The 26,835-nt window shown below is 41.6% G+C and overlaps 1 protein-coding gene across 1 annotated transcript in view; it reads right to left on the reverse strand.

The window, feature by feature from the left end:
• Positions 1–656: 656 nt before the first annotated feature.
• LOC117513693 (rRNA 2'-O-methyltransferase fibrillarin-like) overlaps positions 657–26,835 on the reverse strand; it is a 48,398-nt gene continuing 22,219 nt past the window's right edge. Inside the window, 6 exon segments of the mRNA XM_034173934.1 lie at positions 657–804; positions 5,995–6,019; positions 6,021–6,128; positions 12,442–12,612; positions 19,111–19,205; positions 23,308–23,460. Of these exon segments, the coding sequence (XP_034029825.1) occupies positions 683–804; positions 5,995–6,019; positions 6,021–6,128; positions 12,442–12,612; positions 19,111–19,205; positions 23,308–23,460 (674 nt within the window). The 3' untranslated portion in view covers positions 657–682.

Consider the following 26,835-nt stretch of genomic DNA (forward strand, 5'->3'; position numbering starts at 1 on the left):
GACCAGTTTCATCAAAATATCTTTAAGTTACGCTGGCTTTGTCCTAAAAGTGGACAGAGGAGATGCAGGCTGACAAAACGCAACATGTCATTTCACAGCAGGTGTCACTTTTCACTCACATCCTCCTTGCAATACCACCAAGTACCCTTAGAGGGCACCCGTATCTATTTGAGAAACACTGGTAGAACTGGAAACAAGGTAGAATCTTAAGCTGAAATCATCTTAACAGTATCTAGTTCTAGGCTTTGGTTCTTCTGATGTAATTTGTCTGTGGTCTTGTGTGTGACTTGTACAATAACATTACGTATTAACATAACCTGTAGCAAGTGCACAGTGGCTCTACATGTCTGAGATCACAGCACTCAGTGATAAATCTGTTTTCTTTAATGTAGCGAGACAGCCAACTACTGGACGCTTGCTATTCCCCGGCACTGATGAGCCTCAGCAGGACAACCAGAAGAATTGTAGAGAAGCTTGAATCTTTGACTGGACAAGCAACCCAGTCCAGTCGAAGATTCAAGCTTCTCTACTATGGAAACCACCTGGACAACTGAGAGCCTACACAGAAACAGAATAAGAATGAAGGGAAACACCAGATATCCTTATTTTAGGAATCACTGAAGCTTTGTTTTTTAGACCCAATTTGGACTTCACTCTGAGGAAGCAGTGTGCTGCTGAGGTGCTACTGTACCTTTATAGAGATAACAAAGTGTCCCCCATTCTTCAGGAAGTTGTGAGCATTCAAAGCAACTATCCTTGTCTGGTCAGGCTGTGCAACATCCGCGAAAATCACATCAACCATTCCTGGAGAGAAAGAGGCTGTTAGTGCGTGCACATAACTTCCATGTCAGAGCAGTCAGCCCACTGCCACAGACTACAGTGGAGACTACGCAGCAGGTGACAGTCAGCTAATGTCCTCTGCCCATTAGGCTAAAATAGCAATAATGTATTATAATTAGCGTATTTAATTTATAGACACTTAAAGAATATTAACGTGTTACCCATGGGGATCCATGGGCTCTAGATTGGGGAGCTGACATTTTTCAAGGATTGTAATAAATTATGCAAAGTTTCAGTAATGATTGTACTGAAAATGCAGGAAATAAAATTAGAACGTTTTATGAATAATTGTATTTAGTATTTGGCACATTTAGGTGATGTCATGTTTTACAACTGGCAAGGTTGAGACAGTTCCTTTGTTCAGAGCTTGTCTGGTTACCAGGGACTGATAAACAGTAATAAACATCCATTGTTCACTATTCATGGGTGCAAGCAACTGAATTTTTTGACTGAACATTTTCTGTCAGTGGACAGTTGAGCACCAAAGGCGCAAGGCCCTCTTGGGGTCTGGGGGCATGCCCCCTTGGAAATTTTGAAAACAAATTGTGCAATTTGGTGCATTATGAGAGCATTTTTGGTCAGTTTTTGTTGGTTTAAAATTGGTGGTATTTGACTTTATACTAGAACAAAATATGTCTGACGTCTTAATTTCAAAAATGTTTTTCTATCTTGTATGTATTGTCTGTAACAGGTTCCACAGATGGAATGACTGTCTGCATTAACTGACTTTAATTCTGCTTTCATTGTTTTCATTCCACATTTATCAAATTAAATTAAATTAATTAAATTAAAACAAATCAATAACTACATTCTACTTTCAGTAAATAATACACTTAAAGACAACTACTGTCAATGAAAAGTCTTGCCACTATAAGTAATTTAAACCTGATGCAACAGTTAAAACAATTAAATAAAAAACCATCACCAGATCAAGACTGCATATTAATGCCAAATTCCACCACCAGACCAACTGAATCTTAAATAGTGTTGTGAAATACTATCACCAGAATGCAGCCCTTTCAAATGCCACCAGTTTTAATATAAATAATAAAAATCATAACCAATGAACACCTTTACAGTATTTAGCACAGTGCTTTTATTTACCTCAAAATATTTTATTTTACAAAATATATGGAGTCATTTTTGAATCGATTAAAGAGTGCAGGATTTACCACAGTCAGTCCACTCATCAGCATTCTGTACACTAGGGATGTGACTCGTACAACTCATGATTCAATTCGATTCCAATTCTTGGGGTGACGATTCGATTCAGAATCGATTTTCGATTCAAAGAGCGCTGAGAAATAGTTATATTACTTAAAAAATGTTTACGAGGTCTGTTAGAAAAGTATCGGACATTTTTATTTTTTGCAAAAACCTGATGGATTTGAATCACGTGTGCTTGCATGAGACAACCTTGAACCTTCGTGCGCATGCATGAATTTTTTCACGCCTGTCGATTGCATCATTTGCTTGTAAGCAGCATTTGTGTGAGGTCGTGTGTAGCTCTCGTCGGATTTTCATTGCAAGGAAAATGGCGGAACGACTGGAGCAGCGCTACTGCATCAAATTTTGCCAGAAACTGGGCGACAGCCAGGTGGAAACCATTCGGAAGATTCAGACGGCTTTCGGTGACGATCCTATGGGCATCACACAGATTAAGGAGCGGTACAACCGGTTTAAAGATGGCCGCACAACGGTGGAGAGCGAGCCACGCTCCGGGCGGCCATCGACATGCTGAAATGACCAGATCATTTCCAAAGTGAACGCTGTGGTGATGCGGGACCGTTGTGTGACTATCCGAGAAATTGCGGAAGAGGTGGAAATCAGCACTTTTTCAGCACATTCCACTGTGACAGAAGATTTGGCCATGAAAAGTGGTGGTGAAATTCGTGCCGAAGCTAACTGCGGAGCAAAAACACCTCTGTGTTGAAGTCTCACAGGACATGCTGTGACATGCCCACCTCTTCCACAATTTCTCGAATAATCACACGACTGAAAAGTCACCAAAAGCCGTCTGAATCTTCCGAATGGTTTCCACCTGGCTGTCGCCCAGTTTCTGGCAAAATTTGATGCGGCACTGCTCCAGTCGCTCCGTCATGTTCCTTGCAATGAAAATCCGCCGAGAGCATTATACACGTCCGCACACAAAGGCTGCTTACCAGCAAATGACGCAATCGACACGCATGAAAAAACTCACGCATGCGCACGAAGGTTCAAGCTTGGCTCATGCAAGCACACGTGATTCAAATCCATCAGGTTTTTGCAAAAAAAAAAAAGGTCCGATACTTGTCTAACAGACCTCGTATGTTTAAGAAAAGGCAGCTTTACAAGGTTAATCAAGTGATTCTAGATGTAAATTTAATTATCTGCTTTGCTCGTTCACAGTTGGCTGGCAATTTAGCGAAGCGCTGGTCAGTAGTCGGCAGATACCGCTGCTCCCCTCTTTTAGCTCCGGGTGATAGCGCAGCATGTGGGCTTGCGGATTTGAAGTGTTTCCGAAGTACTTGACTTTCATTTTGCAGATTTTGCACGCTGCATAAGTCATGTCAAGCTCCTTCTTAGGCAGCAAATAATAAAATCCAAAATGCCTTCAGCACAGATGGTGCTGGCTGAATTACTGTATTTTCTGCACCATAAGGCGCACCGGATTATAAGGCGCTCCCTCAATTGGCGGGTACTTAACCCTTACAAAAGGCGCACACTAAAACATATTGTCTACAAAAAAAAAAAAAAAAAGTCACGGAAGCAAAACGGTGTTTATTTGAACTTTTTAACAACTTTGAATTACCGGTATTCAACAATATGGTACTCACATTATTTTTATTATGGTTCTGTCACAAATCCATCGAAGTCCTCATCTTCTGTGTCTGAACTGAACAGCTGGGCAATTTCGCCATCAAACACGCCAGGTTCCCGCTCATCTTCCCTCTCATCTCTGTTGTTTTGCCTTCAGCCGAATGGTGACTGTAGAGACGCTTCACCCGGCTGTTCTTTGTGCAATGACCCATTGCTCGAGTTGGTCTTCTAGCTGTGGCCACCTCGCTTTGTTTCCGTGGAAACTCCATTTGGTCTTTTTAACTTGGCGTTCATTTTCTTGTTTCCTCTCGCAGCTGCTCTATTCCCATGAACCACCACGTAACTGATAGCCTGCAGTTTGAATTGTGCCTCGTAAGCATGTCTCTTCGCTGGCGCCATTTTCGGGGGTCCTTAGACAAACAAATGTTTTGCAGGATACCTGTAATATACGGTAACTACCGGAGGAGTGGCGGAGGTAAGTGTACGTATCACGGACTCTTATCTGACTGGTTTATCGCTGGCAGCGTACGTACTTTACGTATTACGTAACGTTCTCCGATTGGTTTATCGCTGCCAGGGTATGTACTCTACGCTGTCAGCGTACGTACTTTACGTATTATGTGCCTGTGTCAGCGGGAAATGGTCCGATATTCGGACGGTCAAAGACAACGTCGGTCGTTTTTACAGATTTTGGAATTCAGTGCGCACATAAGGCGCACCGGATTATAGGGCGCACGGCCGATTTTTGAAAATTTAAGGCTTTTAGGTGCGCCTTATGGTGCGGAAAATACAGTAGCTCTTCATCCGCCATGCTAAGCTGCATCTCACGAATGTTTGAAGCACGCCGGACCCTCCCCTCGCAGGGACGCTGTAGTACGGAAGCCGTTGCCTGACAAACAGGACACGCAGTGAGCAAGCAAGAAAATATTTTTAAAAAATGCTTTTTAAAAATCGATTCTTGGACATTTTGGATCGATTCAGAATCGTAATAAGAAACGCGATTCGGTGAATCGATTTTTTCTGGCACCCCTACTGTACACAATGAAAATGATCCACCAAGATAAGGAATGAAAATAAAAAAAAAAATTAAGTAATGTTAAATTACTCTGTTTATAGCATGCACCACACCACGCAGTACCGACCTGAACCACTGAGTGGAAACGGGGCTGTCGGCATACGCTGGTTAATTGTCAAGGTGTGACAGCTGCATTAATTTATTAGCGTATGCCAGCATGTGCTAGCCTTTTTATACGGCCTGCATATGCCGGCTAAACTGTCAAGGTGTGAAAGGGCCTTTAGCAGTTGGCACGACAATGGTGGATTTCCAGACTTTCGGGAGTTTGTTCATGCTTAGGCTCAAATTAAAGATGGCAGTCAGAGGCTCGGCAATCAGGACTGCAGCCAATGTCAGAAAAAATGGATCCAAGCCATCAGGACCAGCTCATTTTTATGAATCCAGCACCTTCAACACACTACAGACCTCAGAGGCACACACAGGTTTGAAATGAAACAATCAATAGGAGGCATCTTACTCCAGTAGGTTCACTATTTAAAGCAGGATGGTGGCTTAGTGAGAGCGGTTTCAACAAGAATTCGGGCAACGCAGTCTCATTTGAGAGGGGGCGCTAAAGGGGTACAATATGACATTTCTATAATTCCGGGGACAGAAAAATGGCACTTTCTCTGAGATTTGGGGCAAAATACAAGGAAAGGAAAAAGTGACGCAGTGGAAAGTGGACATGTGTTGCGGTCTGTTTATGATCCAGAGCTCAAACGTGTCGAGGCGGTTTTGCAGAGGAGAGAACAACTACTCTGGTTAGCTGTGTAGGGTAACACAGACATGACATCTCCCATTTGCCTCGTCTTCCTTTCTCCACTGGGAACAGGAAAAAAAAAAAAACACTGCACTTTCGCGACTGCAGCCAAAAACAAAACAGTCCACCATTTTCAGCAGGAGCAGAAGTGAGCCAGAAATGTCCCATGCAGTGCCTTAAACTTTACTTTGAGTTGACTTTTTTTTTTAGTTCTGTATTATTTATTGCTACTTTTATATGTACTTTTAACATGTGTTTTTACTTTTTTTTACTGGGAGCGACAGACCACCACACAATTTCCTTCGGGATTAATAAAGTATTTATCCATCTACTTCTCCCAAATGAAGATAGATGCGCTGCAAAAAATAAATGGACATACTGGATGGTATAAAGAGCAGATACCGATAGCTGCAAAAATGCAGATAATCCACCAGGTCAATAATCAGCCGACCCCTAATGAGGATCTCTGCATTACATCTTTACACAAGCTGGCCAGTTCCAACAAGCTATAGCTTAAATGCTGTGGTTCATGTCTACTTACCAACCAACATGCGATATTTGTGGGGGGTGACGAGCATCTTCAATAATTGGAATGATGTTGGTTCTCTTCTTTGCTACATTGAGAAGATCACGACCTGATCGATGTGAAAACTCCACAGCATATACCAAGCCCTCCTGTGAAAACCAACAGATACCAAAGCTGAAAAGACAGCTTTAAATGACTATATGCCAACATGTAAAGTGAGATACTTATACTAAGAAAACAAAGGGCAAAAGGCAAATCTGACACTTTAATAATTAAGAATAATTAAGCTGTCTTTAAACATGCAAGGGCTATTAAACTGGCCTGGACAAGTAAAAATAATCAGAAGCCAAATTAACAAATTTTGTTGGTTAATATACTACCTCAAAAATCTCATGGTGAAAGTTATCGTTGACATTGTTAAGACCATTATGACACTGATAATGATAATGCAACATAAAAACGCAAGCATGTCCATTCCAAGAGCAATGAACTTAAGTCAACAATATTCAACACTGGAATTTAAATATGAAAAACATCCTGAATCAGTGATTTATTTATATTTCCAAAAGTTTGTATGGATTTGTTATTTACAACCACAATACAATATAGAAATTATGTGTTTGTGTGTTCAACCCCCACAGGGATCTTTACCTTTTCTTTGACTTCTATTTCATCGCAGACAGAATGAACATAAGATATTTCATGTCTTGTGTGGTCAACTTGATTTCATTTGCTCCTGTAGATTATTTCCAGCATATAAAATTTAAAACTTTCAAAAATAAATAAATAAATAAATAAATAAATGGGGGAGGGAAATGTATTCTAAATATATTTCCAAATCACTGAATGTGTCTTGGACATTACATGAGTCATTAAGAAATATGAACAGTACGTTACTGTGTGGTAAATCTGTTTCAGACAGGCAGTTCCAAAAACTAAGTGACCATACTGGAAGGAGACTAGTGAGGGAAGCCACCAAGGACCAACTGAAAGAATCATCAGCTTCTTGGATGTGAGTGCAGAAACTAGAAGTGATGCAACTTTTTCCCCCCACCATTTTACATATTGTTCCAACATTTTCTGATTTGGGGCTGTATATGTTGCATTTATGAAATTAAAGAACTACTACAAACTCATAACACCCAGTTTACACCAGGTGAAATGAACTGCATTTATATAGCGATTTTCCATCTGCATCAGACGCTCAAAGCGCTTTACAATTATGCCTCACAATCACCCCAATGTCAGGGTGCTGCCATACAAGGCGTTCACTACACACCGGGAGCAATAGGGGATTAAAGGCCTTGCCCAAGGGCCCTTAGTAATTTTCCAGTCAGGCGGAGATTTGAACACATGATCTTCTGGACTCAAGCCCAACCCCTTAACCACTAGACCATCACCTCCCCTCCTTTGTCGGGTGCCTGACAGAGTTGCAATTGAAAAACGGCCTCTGCTCGCCGTCACTCTGACTCCAACTGGGGCTGCAGGCTGGTCACAATGGGGTATCCATAGTCGGAAAAAGATCCCTCTTGGTCTCCATCACTCCCCCTCGGTCTTCAACAGGTGTGTGAGTGTACTGAACTGTTTCAAACACTCACACAACTTGTGTGACCAGTTAACAGATACATGGGTCTCATACCAGTCTTAATAAACTCTCACATACCTCAACTCACTCTCACCTTGATCCTGTGGGTCATAATAGACTCCATTGCCTCTGCATGGGGTTGCATCAATGATGGCGGATATTAACATTTTTCACTCTCACAATTCAGTCACAATGCAAGCTTGGTGTAAAGGCAAATAACAGATCAGAACGGAGACCAGCCAAGACTTGTGAGAGATGCTTGTATATCTTGTATTGGTCTCCATCCGGCGTAAACGGAGCATAAGAAAGCACTGTCCTCTAACAGCCTGTCCTTTAACCCCTAACAAGCTGCTAAAGGACAGTGTTCTCATGTGATTTCTGCTTCTGAACAGTTTCTCCAGATCAGGTTTGTATTTTAAATGTGGAATTTTTATTAAACATTCATATATCCACATTTTGTTTATTGAATTTTGGTAATTGTTTTGTCTGTGACAAGGCTTAAAACATAAATTGACTTCAATGTCATAAATTTAAAATAACAGACTCCAGCAACTGCTTCTTGTGATACATTGCTTGCACGTCGGACACACGCACATGGTGTTAACAGATCGGTGCCTTTGGTACTGACCCGTTCAACAAACATGTCACCAGACGTTCTGGCTAAACTCCTTCCTCTCTCCTCTGGCCTAGTTCAAAAATAATGAAGTCAAAGTGTGACATAACCATCAAAATTTAAAAGTGGTCTTTTTTGTGAAATGTTATTTTAGGTATGGTTATATATATGGTTATATATCAGAGTTTCAATATTTCTATTGGTCTTGGTTCAGCCATTGGTAGAAATTATCAGTACATATATACTATAATGTGCTAGAGCGTAACACTTGCGACAACATTTGGAGGTATCTTCTTTAGTCTGCAGAAGCCTGAAACAAAGAAATTCTGTCCATTAGTTCCTGGTATTATTGAACAAGTAATATTCTATTGAAGCAGAGTAGGAGATATAGCTGAGGTTTTGACACATATAAATCAAGGACTTACTCTCAGCGTTACGCTTGCAAAAGTTTTACCTTTGCTTTAGAAATATGTTTTTTCTAGGAAATGACATTTCTACCTTTACAAAAATGTATTACTGTGTTAGTATGAAGCGCAAACAAACAAACTGACAAAATACAAGGTTATTTCTTCAACATTCAACTTTAAATGATAATTAAAAAAAGTGCTATTTTTGGGGTAAATTTCGTGCGTATCTCCGGAACCGTGTGGAATTTTTCCATGACATTTTCAGTACCTGTCAAAGAGACTATAGGCAACTCACAGATAAATCTGGATGGGCTAAATGAAATAATGGCTTGTTCATGACAAATGCAATGCAACTCGGCAGTTAGGCTTCATTATTTTTGAACTAGGCCCTCTCTGTCTCACATGCAGCACCGACAGACCCATCCTCCCACAGTGAAGCGTAATGTCTGAGCCATAGGTCTGTGTCCAAAAACAAAGTTCTCGCATTCGAGAAGATATTCCATGTGTCTGGTTGCTTGCAAAGGCTCTCCAGTGATGTCATAGAGTCATTAGTCACCATCTGAAAACCTCTGGAATTTTCAACTTAAAATATGCTGCCACTCAGGGAGGAGGGAAGTGACAAAAACAGATTTGATCTCCAGAGAGCTGACGTGGAGGTGTTAAAGAGCCAGATGTGACTCCAGAGCCATGGGTTAAATAGTCCCATTCTTGTGTTTTTGTTCTCAAGCCTTCTTGTGTTCTGATTACCAAGATAACCCACTAACTTATCCACTATAAGCTAACTTGTGGGGGTGGGGGAGGTAATACAATGACAAGAATAAAAAAGTGGGACCATCCATCACAATTATAGACGGGTATCGAAAACCGGTTCCTGCTAAGAATTGATAAATTATTTGATCCACCAACATCAACAGCCTTTTTACTTAACAATTCCATTATCAGTTATTCTTTAATTCACATTACGCCAGAGCCAACTGGTGGTCAGAGATAGCTCCGACCACTCGCCATGACGAAAACATGTTTGTTTTTGTCTCACGCATGTTCCGCTGAGGAAAAGAGATTAGCCGCACAATCAATGGGAAGGAGTCGGACGTTTCAGCCAGAGTAACAACAAATGAGTAAATTAAGTACTTTATGCATTTTTTTTGTTTGTTTTTTTTGTTTCTTGAGGCATTTTGTGAATGCAGAAACACGTTCCTGTGATATAAATCAAAATGCACCCTCGCGCACGCTCCGCTGAGGAAACGAGATTAGCTGCATAATCAATCGGGTTGGGTATCGAGAACCGGTTCTTTTCGGGTATCATTAAGAATTGATTCAATAAACCGACGTCAATAACCTTTTTGCTTAACGATTCCCTTATCGGTCCTTCAGAGTAGCCGTTGTTTTTGAGGGCGTTTGTCTGGAAAATGATCATTTCGCTACGTTGATTACAAACCCTGCAGCAGCTCTAATCAACCGTTTCTGCAGTGCGACTCCACTTTGAAGCATGAACCAATGAAGCAGTGCTTCGGTCCGCTGGCTCAATGGTTCTTTGATTCGCTGCTCTTGAAAAGCGGGAAGTCCGCATCTAAACCCCTCTCAAAGCCATTAAAATGTCAATTGTGAGTCACTTTTGTGTGGATTAAAGTCACTAACTGGGACTCTTGTCTTGTTGCAGTCAAGAAACAAGAATCGTCCTCCGTTCCACTGGCACAGTTCCAAATGCTGCGCAGCTCTCTGCCAAGACAGAGTCTGGTTAGAATTAATAACTTCAAAATGAATTGCCGCTTTAAATAAAATGACACCTCTTTCCAAACGCTGTAATACAGAAACTACAATTGACTAAAATGTTTTTTTCCTCCCAAAATGAGACGTCCTGCATTCTTTATGAAGTACATCCTGACGTGCAGCGCAGCCGGCTGGAGGAGCTCACCTCAGATGTATGGAAAGACATTCATGCCAATAATGTCTGAAAGGAAATGCTTTTGACAAAAACTACAGATTTTGTTTATTTCTATTAATGTCCAGAGTAGGCATGGGCCAGTATGAGATTTGGGTGGTATGATAACCATGGGCAAAAAATACCGTGGTTTCGTGGTATTTATGTATATCTTTAAAATGTGCTTTAACAACATTATGGCTATTTGCATATGAAACACTAGTGATTCAGGCGCACTAATTGATGCGATGTCTACCACTGTGAGCACTATACCAATGATAACGTTTGAGAAAATGATAGTCTCTCTTTTAGAGATGTAGCATCTGACCCGTGGGAAACATGACTTACTTGCTTAGGGAGAAACGTGGCTGGAATAAGGTCTGGAAGTCCGGATGCTCAATACTTCACCAAATGTCCTTGGAATAGATGTATTTGTCCTTCATGACATGTTTGTGAGAGAAATTTGGTCAACCACAAGCATGACTCGAGTCCACCGCTTGTACTTCTCAGTGGTTTCGATGATGGGATACTTTACTCCTTCCATATAATCTTTTGCGTGTATCTCGAATCACTCCGGGTCCGACACAGTCCATAGCTACGGTGCTTTGTTGCCGCCATTTTTGGCTTGAAGGGCTATTCCGCAGAAAAAAAACGAAAAAGCCGACTTGGTCCTTTTAGACGGAGGGAAAAGTTCAGTGCAGGCTTCACCTCCTTCAACCATGATGCAGAGCTAGCTAACACTAGCTGCCTCTTTGTAAACAGAGACAGAGGTGTGCACCAGGGGGAAGGGCGGCAGCGGCTGCCTCCGCTCTGCCTGTCAAGAATTCTCATAACCCGCTCATACCGTAGGAACAGTATGACAGAACATTTTAGTGGTTTTGATACTGTGAAACCAGTTATCGACCCATGTCTAGTCCAGAGTTTAAGGATCCAGTGACCAATTTCATATTTATTTACTTTAACACTCAAAATGTTGTCGACATAGAAAACATGTAAAACCTACTTTTAGTAGACAGAAAATTCATAAGAGATATCGATAAAGGAATCGATAGATAAAATCTTATCAATACCCATCCCTAATAATCAATGGGTCCAAGTCTGACAATTTACCCAGACTGACAAATATGAGTAAATTAAGTAATTTGACACTTTTTTGCGGTTTCTTGGGGCATTTTGTGAACGCAGAAATGCACTCCGACCTCAAAACATGCTGTGGTGTTTAATGGCAGCCAGTATCCTTATTGTTGCATTACTGCCACCTTCTGCATCAGTCTGTAATACTGTAAGTATTTAAAAAGCCAACACTTCCTCCTCCCACTTTAACCAGGTTTGTCCCATTGAGATCAAGACCTCTTTTACAAGGAAAACCTGGACAATTATAAAGTTTCCAATTCACCTAACCTGCTGATTGTATGTCTAAAATATTTCCAACAGAAACTTCTTTCTGACCTATTCTTAACTCAGAGAAGCTCTTGCTTTTCTCTGGAATATGTATTACAATACATGAGAACATCCCTCATCAAAACAATGTCCTACATAAGGTCTTGCCGACCCCTTAGATGAACCTGTCCCAGAAATCTAGGGTACAGTGACCACATACAGATTTTATTTATGTCAACAGATCAAAGATCCAGTGACCACTTTCATATTTATTTGCTTTAAGACAATAAAATGTTGACACAGAAAACCTGTAAAGCCTACTTTTTGTACACAGAAAATTCAGAGGTGGACATGATGAAGGAAACAAAATCGGATAAGGGGAATCGAGAGATAAAATCTTATCAATACCCATCCCTAATCATGATCTACTATCAGTTTCCAAAAGTATGGGGCAGAGCACAATATTCTGGTGCTCTGACTCTTTCTTCAGGTTGTATTTAATAATTTGTAATGTGCACTGGGTGATGACTGAAGAGAACCAGAGTGTCGTACTTACCGGCCCAACGATGTCGGACACGTGGGACACTGTGGTTCCAGAGGCAGCTCCGAGGTACATCACTTTGGCCCCAGGCTTGATGTGGATCTGGTCTATGCCTCCTAAGATTGCTGCTGCCAGCTTGGAGCGGAATGGATTCCAGGCTCTATATTCCATCTTGGTATCACCCTCCTAATGAAGAGAGAGAGAGAGTTTGTCCAAACACTTCACAGACCACAGCCACTCTACTCCATCACCACACGGATAGACTGGAAAACCTCCAAGGTCCGGGGATTTACAGCCAATTCAAGCAACACCATTTGATGGGACATATTAGATGGTGTAGAAAATACTGCAGTTGACATTTGTGAAGGTAAATGCACAGTCTAAAATGTTACAGGCCAATCCAAAACTTTATGGACAGAGCATCTGTAGCATTGCTTCTGTTCACTGCCAAAACGGAATTGAAATTAAACAATCCAGCTGCTGTTATGGCATTGGCTTTCAGCTTTGATTCAAGTTTTTATTCACGAGTTATCAAAAATATATGAACCATTTAGGAAGTATAGCCATTTTTTATACACAGCCCCTCCAATAATCAAAACTTTTCATTTTGATAATTGTAAAAATGGTAGGTATTTTATGTACTGAACAAAGTCAGGATCAGACTGGAATGAGCTAAGCCATACATTTTAAATGCTACCCAAGCTAGGTCATTACTTTCTTTACAGATGCATGAAGCTCAGACGCCATCACTATCAAAACCCACAAAGCTTAGTTCACACTATTTAAAAGCACACCATTATGTCCACCACAGCACACTAATAATTCTACAGCACGACAGTATCAGATCACACAGATGATAATTCATTGTTACTATGTCTCCTTCAATTGATTTCTCATGCTGCAACAATAAACTGAATATAGATTTTTATAATTTCACTTCAGTATGAGTGCAGTATAAATAACTGCACCACACTTAAAAATTTCAGTGATTGTAAACATTTTAATTGACATGAATAGAATTATTGGACACGCAGCTGAGTACTGGATGTTCAGCCACTGACTGGTACAAGTGGAGTGGGCTTTCGGGCTGACTGCGCCTCTACTGGGGACAATAAACTTTGAGTTAGTAACAGTGTCATTTTTTCTCCCAGAAATTCCTCGGATCCAAGGAAAGTGATTTGTAACACACAGATCAGTGTCCACGGACTTATAAAACTTGCACAATGTCATAAACAGGGCTGTGAAATGAAAATTGTAAAATCCGAGGAAAATCCACAGGGGGTCTGGGGGGCACAGCTCCCCAGGAGCTGGGGTCTAGGGCCATGTGGGGCCCCACAAACCAAATTAAATTTTCATCTACTGATACATTTTCAACATCTCCTGGAAGAACAAATCTCAAAATTAGCGCATATTTAAATGATCCTAGATTCAACCTTTCATTTGAACCATCAATGATGATGTTGAAATAACAATACAACGTGGAAGTAGGACCTGTAATGATTTTCCTTTTAATTGTAAACCAAATTATGCATTAACTCAGAACAATTAAACTACATGAAATTCATGAAGACTGAAAAGACTGTTACAGCATTTCAAAAACCACAGCTAAAGATTGTAGAATATTTTAAAAATCAGGGTAAAATATCAATAAGATACCTTATAGTAAAAAGCCACACATTCTTGTGTAAATTCCTGTAAATCCACTCAAAACCAGTGTTTTTTTCCCCATGAAAAAAGTCTACATTAATAAAAACTAATTTACATTGTGTAAATTCATGTAGCCTAAATTCATTCAAAGCCACGTCTTTTTTCAATGAAAGAAAGTCTAGATTAATGAAAGAAAAAAAAAGGCACATAATCTTTTCTGAAATTCTGTTTGAACAGCACAATGTTTATTTTCCAGAGAGAGAAAAAAAATTCTTACCAGTTCGCTTTTCCTGTTTATCTTTCAGGTGTGTTCATGAAGCCTGCAACAATTCCACGGATTCTTGTCCTTATCAGAACAGCACAATGTTTATTTTCCAGAGAGAAAAAAATTCTTACCAGTTCGCTTTTCCTGTTTATCTTTCAGGTGTGTTCATGAAGCCTGCAACAATTCCACAGATTCTTGTCCTTAGACTTTTTCAAACCGTCTTTCTCGCCATCTTCTCTCTGTGTGATGTCGCTCCGTGACACAGACATGCTGCAAAATTCTTCTTTTAAAAACTTGAAAGTTGTAAAAGTTTGCGATGTCCACATGCTACGTTTAGCTAAAGCCCCGTTTACACAGACGGTTTTGTCGGCGGGTAGTACGTACGAGGTCTATTAGAAAAGTATCCGACCTTATTTTTTTCAAAAACCATATGGATTTGAATCACGTGTGATTACATCAGACATGCTTGAACCCTCGTGGGCATGCGAGAGTTTTTTCACGCCTGTCGGTTACGTCATTCGCCTGTGGGCAGTCTTTGAGTGAGGAGTGGCCCACCCTCTCGTCGATTTTTTCATTGTTAAGGAATGGCTCAGAGACTGCTGCTTTGTTTGATCAAAATTTTTTCAAAACTGTAAGGCACAACTGAGTGGACACCATTCGATAAATTCAGCTGGTTTTCGGTAAAAATTTTAACAGCTGATGAGAGATTTTCATCTGGTAGTGTCGCTGTAAGGACAGCCCACGGTGCCTGACGGCGATCTGCGCTTCGAGGCGGCAGCGTCTCGCCGTTTCAAGTTGAAAACGTCCACATTTCAGGCTCTGTTGACCCAGGAAGTCGTCAGAGAACAGAGAACTTTCAGAAGAAGTCGGCATGAGGAGTTTATTCGGACATTCCATTGTTAACAGACATTTTGTAATGAAAGAACGTGCGGGCAGATTCGCATGTCGGGCCGGACCCGACCGCGGGGGGTCGCGACAGGAAAAACACCTCCGTTGGAAACCTTAACGGGCAAGTTGGAACATGCCCAAGCTGTTAATTTCTCAGTTACTCACTTGTTGAAAGCCACCAAAAGCCACCTGAATTTTACAAATGGTTTTCAACACGGAGGTGTTTTTCCTGTCGCGGCGCACACAGATTCGCCGAGATGCGCGTACGTCTTTCATTAAAAAATGTCCTTAAACAGTGGAATGTTCACATAAAGTCCTCATGCTGGCCTCTTCTGAATCTTCTCTGTTCTCTCACGACGTCCTGGGTGAATTAAGCCTTAAATTAGGATGTTTTCAGGTCGAAACAGGCCGACGACGTCCCGCTCCGTGGGAAGTCCTTACACCGACAGAAACACCCCATAATCTCTCATCAGCCGTTAAACTTTTCACCGAAAACCAGCTTAATTTCTCGAATAGTGTCCACTCGGATATTCCTCACAGGTCCAGAAAAAATTTTGAGAAAGCAACGCGCCGTCTTGAGCAGCGTGTGAAACAAAGGAATTCAGCCGAGAGGGCGGGACCAGATCTCACTCAAGGCCTGCCCACAGGGAAATGACGTCACCGACACGCGTGAAAAAACTCACGCATGCGCACGAGGGTTAAGCATGATTGGTGTAATCGCACGTCATTCAAATCCATATAGTTTTTTTTTTTTAAATAAAAAGGTAGGATACTTTTCTGATAGCCCTCGTAGACTGAAGTTTGCGGTAGTTCCGGCTGTTTTCGCGGTGGAAAGGGGTGGAGCATTTCGCCGGCGTTTTGACCGCCATGCTATCCGCAAATAGGCGGATAAAACGCCGCTAAAGCCGCCGAATAAAGCGGCGTTTTGACGCCGTAGCATCCGGCACACGTCAGGCAACGGGGGTTAATACCCAGTTCTATCCTTTACAATCGCAGGTTAAGATGCGCGTGAGAATGACGGTGCTCTGCTGCCGCCGATAATGCCCTGTGTACCTCTGGTTTTTATCCAGGCAAATCCTGCGTTACTCCAGGATCATTTGCATATAAGCACCGCCCCAGAGTATAATAGGCTGAAGCAGCAGGAATACATGCCTCTGTCACTGCAGGGGGAGGGAGATCATCCTCAGCCTTTTCTTCTCCTTCCTTTCCCCCTCCTCAACGTGTTGCTCCGTCTCCACCACAGGCCTCCCTTCTGCTTCTGAACCAGACCTCTTGGTTTCCTCCTTCTTTAAGTCCTTGCCGCTGCCAATTTTCTTTTAGGAGGCATACTGGAGCTTCTCTGTAAAAATATCTGGAGGTGGCCGTGAGTGAGAGGCCTGCATGCAGTGCGCTAGCGTTTTTATACTGACCGCCGCCTAACAGCCGTTTCGTACACCATTTTAACCAGGAGGTGGCGTTTAGAACGGCGTACTGTCCGCTAGCGCCGCCGTTTTGTCTGCCTTTGTCGTCGGTTAAAACGTTGTTGTGTACGCCGATGTGGGCTCTATCTCCATTTTATACACCGTTGATTAGGGATACAACGGCAGTGTAAACTGCGGCACTACAGGAAGGGACAGGATGAAACGGCGATTAAAAAGTATCAAACGCCGTTGTTCGCGTCGTCTGTCCTCACGCGAATTCTCCGGGAGCACTCCTGGAATTATTCGACATGTTGAATAATTTTTTCGACGATTCCCGGTGAAGCCGGAACTAAGCCACACCCCCTAGCCCCAGCGTTAACCACGGCATTTGATCCCTAAGATGGTGCGAAGGAGCCAAAAACTCTTCCGGGGCGCTTCCGGGAGCTCTTACCGTCTATGTGTAAACGGGACTTAAGCTTCGCACAGGAGCCGCACAGTGTCACCGCAGCAACCAACCAGTCCCACTTTACGACAACTGTCGTAACAGCCAGGCTTTGAGTGGCATTTTTCCTCTGTGAATCTCCACGGATCCGAGGAAACTGATATGTATCTGTAACACACAGATCAGTGTCCGCGGACTTATAAAACTTGCATGATGTCGTAAAAAAAAAGCTTTGCGATAAGCATTTTAAAAACTCAGTAATGACCACGATTAAAGAGTACAACACTAACACCCCCCACCCTGCCCATGATGAAATCTGCGGAGTTTTCACAGCCCTGCATAAAAAAAGAACGCTTTGCGATAGACATGTTAAAAACTCAGTGACTATCATGATTACAGAGTAAAACACTAACACCAACAGTGCTTCGATCTGCTGTTTCATTGGATCTTTGCTTCACTCTGCTTCAGAAGCGGCAACTCCGCTTCTCATCCCCTCTCAAAGCTATTAAAATATGTCAATTGTGAGTCACTTTAGTGTGGATTAAAGTGACTAACTGGGATTCCTGTCTTGTTGCGAGAAAGAAACAAGAATTGTCCTCCGTTCCGTTGCTCCAAATGCTGCACCGCCAAGTCAAGTTAGAAAGAGAGTCCGCTCGGAATTAATAACTTCAAAGCGAATCACCCTTTAAATCAAATGACACCTCTTTCCAAACACTGTAATACAAACAAACTGCAATCAATCAAAATGTTTTTTTTCCCTAGCAAAATGAGACATCTTGGCTGACGTGCAGCAGCTCAAGACTGTATGGCTGCAAGCCTGCAGACTCCAGCAGCCAGCTGAACTCAGATGTATGGAGTGACATCCATGCCATTAATGTCTGAAAGGAAATGCTTTTGACAAAATCTACAGATTTTATTTTATCTATGTCCAGAGATCAAGGATCTAGTGACCAATTTCATATTATTTTCTTTATGACTCAAAATGTTGACACAGAAAACCTGTAAAGCCTACTTTAGCACACAGAAAATTCACCGGAGGTATAGATAAGGGAATCTATAAGGAATCGGATTGATAAGTGGAATTGATAATGGTATAGACAGATAAAATGCGATAAGCTGCAATTTACGTATGATCCGACTAGTCGAGTATCGCAAAAATAATCGTTGACTAGTCGACTACCAAAATAGTTGTTTGTGGCAGCTCTACTTAACATAATAAGCAGACATCGTCTAAGCAGACCACATAACGGCTAGGTAGCTAGTTTGCCCAATAACGCCACTTAAAACATCCCCACTTGGCAGGAAAAATGATCAACCCCCACAACATCCATCCCCTATAAAACAGAAAACCCTCTGTAAATAGGAAACTCACCCTCTTCACCAACGCATTCTACTTTAACAGTAGCGTTGTCTGTGCCAAAAATAACTCTGGTCCTCCACTAATGTGACCGAACCTAACAGTGCACTGGGGTGCCCAAATCGAAGTCTGACCTAAATAACATAATACAGATACAACAACTAATGGGAATTTACAACAACAGATTTGCATAGATCTCAAAAATGACCCAGGCAATTGGCAAAAAAGTGGAAATCCGGCAAAAAGCAGAGATTTTTTTTTTTTTTTTAATCCCTGAATGACTTAAATCAATGGTTACTTCATAAGACGCAGATGAGGATCATTTGGACAGCTACAGCATTTTGGACATGTAGTGTTTCTCTGGACATGATGCAGCACATAGGCTGCCTCAGTATTGAGGATCACAGCATCTGGAGAAGAACAAGGACACACTCGTATTTCACTTGGCTGCAGCAGATAGTTACTGTGAGGAGGTGGGGATGGACCGGATATCTGCCTGGGTGGTTGCCATCCAGGAGCTACACATGGTCCCAGAACTGAACCGAAGTTCCAGCACATTTCAAAAAAGTTATGTGGGTTTAAAAGATCTAAGTCATTATGCAGACTACCCGGGTTACCTGACCAAGGATTTCTCAGGACTTTGGGAATGTGTGTAGTGAAGCACTAGCTCCTCTGTCAGTCTCACCTCCACACTGATCCTCTTCTCGCCGTACACACTCTCTCCTACCACCATGTTCCTGGTCACGAGGGCATCCTCCTTCCCTCTGCAGATGAATACTCCTGCACACAGACCAACCTATGAATGTCAGCTTCTACAGTTCATCCAGTAACCACAAACATGGGTCATATGTCACCCACTGCCTGACTCTTGCCCCTTAACTGGGATGTCACTGTGTCTGCCACAGCGCTTACTCTGCCTACGTCAAAAAATCACCCTAAAAAGCTGGGAGTTCGGGGGCCGCTTAGGCAGAGCCCCGGCGGGGAGCCCATGGATGCAAAGCTCCCCCGAAGCAGAGATGGGACAAAGTCATTGTCAAGTCATTCTCAAGTCATCAATCTGCACGTCCGAAGTCAAGTCTCAAGTCAGCTTGCAAACAATTGGTGGCCATTATGACTTGAGACTTGCTGATTCATGACTTGAGAGTGACTTGATGGTGACTTCGTCCCACCTCTGTCCTGAAGCTTTTGCATCATGAGCTTATAAAGTGCCTTCTTTGTCAGTCTAAATATACTAAATAGCTCTGGAATTAACATGATATTTTTACCTTTAACATACCATGTTTCCAAAAAAATGAACAATCAGGTACTTGATTAAAGAAGGCTCAGACAGTACCATCAACTCTTCTTTTATTCATCTTGGCCCAGCTGTTGCATGCTGAGTCAAAGCTGAATGTTTCTGCCTCATCTCCTACAATAGAAATCATAAGGAGCTTGTCCAGGGTTTCTTCTTTCAGTCTGTTCTGTTTCTGCTTCATAATGGAAAAGCTCATTTCACAGTCTGAAAATATAAATTACTTAAAACCTCAGCCTTGGGCTGACAGTCTCACAGTGCATGTGTATTGAGGCACTACAAGTAAATGCATTTAATAAGTTTTGTTTCAAGATGCCAATCATGTTGTCTACAATCTAAATTTCTTCAAGTCAATAGTATATCAACACCAGGTATAATACCAGGGTAAATTAAAAAAAACAAAATAAAAAAAAAAATCACAAACTCAAAATACCCACTGTTGAAATAGGAATTACAGCAATGGTTGAGGCCAGTTTCACCAGGTTCGGCATTATGTCGATATACAGATATCACTTTCTTCACATGGTCAGAAATTGAGAGTTTTCACTTGTGAAATAGCTATCAGTACCAGGATCATTTCCATGGTGAGGAGTTCGCAAACGGCATGTAGTCACGATAATGTTACTGTTAAGTTGGAAAGATAGTCGAAGATTCAACCTTCTAGAATCATTAACTTCAAAGTGTAACACCGTTTTAAATCAAATAACACCTCTTTCCAAACACTGTAATACAGACAAACTACAACCAACCAACCAACCAACCCCCCGTACAACCAGAGGGAGTTCTTTGATGACTGATGTCAGGTTGGTTGCACTACAAGCAATAAATAAAATGTTACAGATGTTATTCAAATTTACTGGAATTAGAAATCCTAAAAAAATTATATAAAAGTTCCTAACTTTACGAACCAGCGAACCAGGAGAGATTAATGGTCCAATGCATGCCAGAAAACCACGCCATGGGCTGCCCCACGAAAAAGGCACATTAATGACAAAAGAATAATCACTGCCTGGTGTGAAATGACAGACGATTCCCGCTTCTGCTGCAAAAATAGAAAAGAGCCCCAGTTAGTGACTTTAATTAGCAGATAGGCAACCCATGACTGACATTTTTAAATGGCTTTGGTGGAGGATGAAGAATAATTTGTGGACTTGCTGCTTCTGATTCAGAAGCAGAGAGACCACAATCGATGTAAAGAAATGACCATTTTTCCCGCTACATACACACCCTCAAAACAACATAACGGCCAATTGCATCGTAATTTTTTCAGGCAACAGTGTAATGGGCCGTTGCTCTGTTACAATGCTAGCGAGAACCCTGGTGGCTTATAATGTAGTGCTACTTAAGCCCTGGTCCCACCAAATAATGAACAATGAATAATGAGCCACGTACCATGTTTTTTATTTTGGTACGAGGAGGTATTCAGTAGTCATGGGAGAATAGTGGCTCTTAGAGGCAGCATATTTGGCTAACGACGCTCATCTCTGAGCGTGGCACTAATTGCAAGAAGTTCAAAATTTTGCAACAGCATGGGGCAGTTTGTGTGAGAGTTACTAAAAGGACAAATGAGGATTTTAGAGGCATGTTTGTAGTGAGGACGAGGTTGTTAAAAGCCCATTATCCGAGCGCCTGGCAGCTACGAGGACTGGAGAGGCTATTTTGGCTCAGTCCCCTTGCGCTTTACAATCCCACCTGCTTTGTGCGCCAGACGCTGTACATAAAGTTATTTTGTAGCAGATTAAGCATTTTCTGTCAGAGCTTGGATGTTGAAAACACCTCTAATCACTTCTGGATTCACAGAGGACTGTTTCATCGGGACCCCTCTTTCCCCCCCCTCTCTTGTGCACTAAGGTGGAGAACGTATTTGAAACAGCTTAAAAGGTAACTATTTGTAATGTTTTTATTGTAATAGCTTGGTAAAACAGTTGCATGTTCATTCCTTCAATATAATCAGCTGTAAAAGTATGTCTATGATAGATTTAATATCTTGTTAATGGATCAGAGGAGCTCCACTGTGTGTGCGCACTGACGCAATGACTTGTGCTCAAAACAAGCATTTAGGCAGAACGCCAGCTTGCAAAAGAGTGATTTTGCAGTCAATAATGGACGAACACAAAGTTAAAAGTTGGATAACTGTGTAAAAATGACTGTTTAAAGCCGCGGAAGAAATAAAGCCAGCGAAGCCGCAGATGGAAAGGAAACCAGCAAGAAGGAGCGCAAAAGCGACTGTCCAGGAATGCATAACGGCAGAGCATGCAAAAGAGCAATTTTGCATACATTAAGGGTTGAACACAAAGTTAAAAGTTGGATCACGGTGTCAAAAGAAATAAAGCCAGCGAGAGGCAACTGTCCAGGAACCCGTGGTTTAGTTCTAGCTAGTCTGGTGCATTTAATGACTCTGGAACACAGGTGAACAGGAGCCTGGCACATGGGGCACACCGGCCATACTGTACTGGAGTGTCTTTTTTGGGCTGCGTTTAAAAAAATGTGACATCTTGAATGGATGCTGTGAACTGAAAACTCACACTTTAAAGAGACCAAGTGTGGGAGGGCTGGAGGTTTGGACCAAACCCATGCCTAAACATGCACCAACGTCGTATTACATGGCGCTACATGGATCATATACAGCACACAAGCCATTTGAGGCTGGACGAGGCTCAAATAACAGGTCGGTCGTGGCTCACTAGAGTCTGATACATGGCACATATGAAGTACAGAGAGGCACATAGAAGCTCCTTAGTTGCGGATATGTGATAGTCTAAAACGTGGATCATTCTTTATACAATCACTGACACACCCATGCGCGGCTCATTATTCAGTAGGACAGAGGCGTTATATACTAAAAAGCTTCATATTTGTTAATAATAATTACAACTATTTATAAAAGGGACTTTCCCAGGAATCAAAACACTTAAAATAAAAGAATAAATGCCAACGATGAAAAGTAAAATGTCACAATGCACAAAAATCCCAAATGAAAGAGCTCATAATACAGAAAAAGGTGCAATTTATAATCCAGTGTAATTTAAGACCCTTTCATACTGGGCCAACGAAGAGTGAGATTAGATTAGATAGAATTTAATGATCCCTTAGGAAGACTCCCTCAGGGAAATGCAGCATACCAAATATGCCGAGCATATGCAGCCCTACGTCCACCCAGTTTATGCAGCCGCATGTGGCAACACGCTGAGGGAAGCAAAGGGGTCCTCGAAATGGACGCAAAAATTTAAACGTCTAATTTTTTTTTTGCGGCTATTCGCCGTACAGTGCTCTACGCAAGGCAACAACATTTCGCAACACTTCGCTACCGTACCACTATGCCTCTGCAACTGTATGCTACCCTACGCCAATCTGGCAAAAAAAATCCTTTTAGGTTTTAGACTTCGGTGCAAATTATATATGGGTACTTCCTCTTCAAAAGCCATTAAAAAAAAAACAAAAACAAACAAGGGCAACTTGTATGCCAGTGTGACTTTTACTCTGGAAATGATGGTACTCACAAAGATCTTTAACTGTAATGCGGGAACTTGTGACCCACAGCTGACATTTAGTAAACATTCCAAAACAGAACAAATAAGCAGTCGTAATAACCTTCATGTCTGTGAGGCTCCACCAAGACTTTCTTCCCTCCTCCAAAGCCGCCCCTGCCACAGCCTCTCCCTCCTCTCCCACCTCTTCCTCTGGGGGTGCCCCTGCCTCCCCCCCGGCCTCTGAATCCACCCTCTGGAGACTTGAATCCTCCACCTGTAACACAAATATGAACATGTCATGGGTTAAAGCAATAAATTTTCATCCAACTGAATTTTTTCCTAGCAAAAATCAATCTCAGCAATTCCTTAAAATGTGGTGAAGTGGGGGCACACACCCTTTTTTCCCCTCAATAAATACAATAAACACTTTATACAGTATACAAATCTATTCTAAATAGCCTCTAAGGAGAGAGAGACAATGCATAAAAAGAATGCAAAACCTGAACATAAAAAGGTACATAAAAGGGTAGTGGGAGGCAGGGGTGTATTTGTATTATGTAAAATCTATTAGGCTAAATAAAAGAAACTTTTTGCAAGACTTTTTTGTGACCTTTTGTCAATTGGGCACTGCAGTCTCACAGGCGGGCGCAAAAGGCGTAAAATATGATGCATATGACGTCATTTCACTAATTCCAGGGGGGGAAAAAAAACACTGCATTTTCTCTTGAGTTTTTGGGCAAATTACATGCAAACAAAGTGAAAATGCAAAGATAAAGTGACGATGCAGTGGGAAAGTGGACACGTGTTGCAGTTTGTTTATGACCCGGAGCACAAACATGTCGAGGTAGTTTTGCAGGCAAGAGAAAATTATGAAACTCCCCGAATTGGGAACATCTCATGAAAATAGTGAACCCAGCGACGGTTTGTTGGCTTTCCACAAAAAATATAGAACAGCAACTTGCTCCATGTGATCAAGGTCCACCGTGTTGACTCGACGTTGAGCGGAATGGAAGCTCCTCTATTTGATGACGCAGACAAATTTTCGCAGCGAAAGGTTCCGCCCAAGCAGAGTGACACACCGGGCGATGGTGGCACATCCATCGGCAGGCAAAGGAAGCGAATTTGTGGCGTCACTTTGCGTGCGGTGCGAATGCGGCACTAGGTGTTCACAGGAAACGTTTATTTCTATATGTATTTATTTATTTTCATTGTTAGTTGGTTTTATCATTTCTGTTGTGTTTTCTTTCATCAGGTTCTTTTTGTCTTTCGCTAAAATTGTACTGTAACATTATTAGTTATGAGTTATTATTACTATTATTAATATATTAACAAAAATAAATTTAAAAAATATAATTTGACTCCTTTACGACAACAAACATTGAGCATGAGTATTATTTTGTATAATTATTATTATTATTATACAGAAAAGAAATGCACACAAATGTGCTGAATGAGACGCGAACAGCTTAATGCTAACTTTAACATCGAAAACGCCATACACATGCTAACATGTTAGCATCGGCCCCGTTTTTAAGTTATAAAATACATCAACTGTTTCAGAAGAACATAACAGGTTGGTTTAACATAAAAAAGGTAAATATTACTCACAGACATATGCTCTTTAGGGTTTTAGCAGGGAAAAATTAAGATAAAGCGAAATAAAACAATGAATCAACGATTCACAGATTGAAGTACTGCTTCGATTGGTTCAAGGTTCAAAGCAAAGCCGCGCTGCAGAAAAGTTGATGACAGACCCGTTACGGGGTCTGTAATCAATGTAGAAAAATTTTCCTGACAACCACCCCCAAAAACAACAGCCACTCTGAAGGACCAATAAGGGAATCGTTAAGCAAAAAAGTTATTGATGTCGGTGGATCGAATAATTTCTTAACGATACCCGAAAGGAACCGGTTCTCAATACCCATCCCGATCCACATGCTACGTTAAGTTAAGGCGCTGCGGAGGAGCCACACAGTGTCACCACAGCAACCAACCAGTCCCGCTTTACGACAACTTCTGCAACAACTATGCTTTAAGTGGCATTTTTCCTCGGCAAAGTTCCGTGGATCCTAGGACAGATCTGTATCTGTAACACAGAGATCAGTGCTGTGTCCGTGGACTTATAAAACTTGCACAATGTTGTTAAAAAAAAAAAAAAAGTAAACGATAGGCATTTTAAAAACTCGGTGATGATCACAATTACAGAGTACAACAGAGTATGAACTGCAATGAAAAAGTGTCAGATACTGCATGCAGTCATATTCAATAAAAATATAGGCTATTGGTGTGTTCAGCTATATGTGTGTAGGTATGTAAGTGGTCTGTAAGACTGTTTATTTTTTAATGATCTGTGTGAACTTGGTGATTCATGCAAACATCCAGTGAAGGCAAACAGGGAAATAATAATGTCTGGCTTGTTCACTGTATTCTTCTCAAAAGCATCGCGTTCAGTACGAGCAGTTTTCCAACTGATTTTATATCACCAACTAGGGCTGCAACAACGAATCGATAAAATCGATAAAAATCGATTACAACAGGCGTTGGCAACACATTGCGTCATCGATGCGTTGTGTCGAGCGATTATGACGCCAGTAGCGACCAGTGCACAGAGCAGATCAGACGCTGTTTCGTAGAACTACACAGTTAGAATATGTCAGATGCAAGTAGACGAAAGAAAGTTAAGACTTCAAAAGTGTGGGAGCACTTTACGTTAAACAATGCAAAGACGTTTGTTAACTGCAACATTTGCAAGTCGGACCTCGCATGGCACGGGAGGCTCAGGCTGTCTGCGCGTCTCCCAGAGCAGTAAGGTGAGGGGCAGAGAGGGAGAGAAAAAGAAAAAGAAAGAACAGTAACAGCACCGACAGTTTTTATTAATGTTGTCAAAGTCCTACCATCGACATTAACGCTTGTCCGATTGTCGGGGACAAGTGTAAAATGTGATCGGACAAGTAATAGCTCTAAATCGTTGTCCGACCGGACAAGTGGCATTTTTTTTGGTTTAAAACGTTTAAACCCTTCTCGCACCTCGCGAGAAAGCGTCTTCGGTTTTTCCTGCCACACTCCACGCAGCGGACAATCGGAAAACATGATAACACCGAGTTCTCCCCAGACAGTGGAACAACGACGCCGCGCCATCAGTGTTCTGACAGCACCGTCACACTGCCATGATATCAGGTCATTTTTAAAAACTCAGGCAGGCTGTTTGTGCAGAAGTGGCCGCCCCCTCCCCCGCAGACGCTGCAGCAGAAAAAAACTCCGTCAGTCTTCACATAAAACGCGCTCCTTCTAGCTCCAGAAATTCATTTATAGGCTTTATTTTACTGTTGAAAGTCTTCATGTTTTCAAAGTTTGCTCAAATACTCACACACACACACCGTGAGTGAGTGAGAGAGGAGGAGAAGGAGAGAGAGAGAAAGAGAGGGAGGGAGAGAAATCCATATTCGTATATGTGGGATGAGTCACGTGTGTCATTGTGAAGTGACCACATAGTTTACAAGTTATACAGAGAATGTTGCACATTCTCTGTATAAAATATGTATATATAGACTACAGTTTTTGATTTAGGTTTTATCGTTAGCTGCTTATGCTAATTGCTCATTTGCAGCAATAAAATACCTCTTTTTTCACCATATACGTATTTTATAAC

This window comes from Thalassophryne amazonica, chromosome 7 (genome assembly GCF_902500255.1).
Source record: "Thalassophryne amazonica chromosome 7, fThaAma1.1, whole genome shotgun sequence".
Lineage (NCBI taxonomy): Eukaryota > Metazoa > Chordata > Actinopteri > Batrachoidiformes > Batrachoididae > Thalassophryne > Thalassophryne amazonica.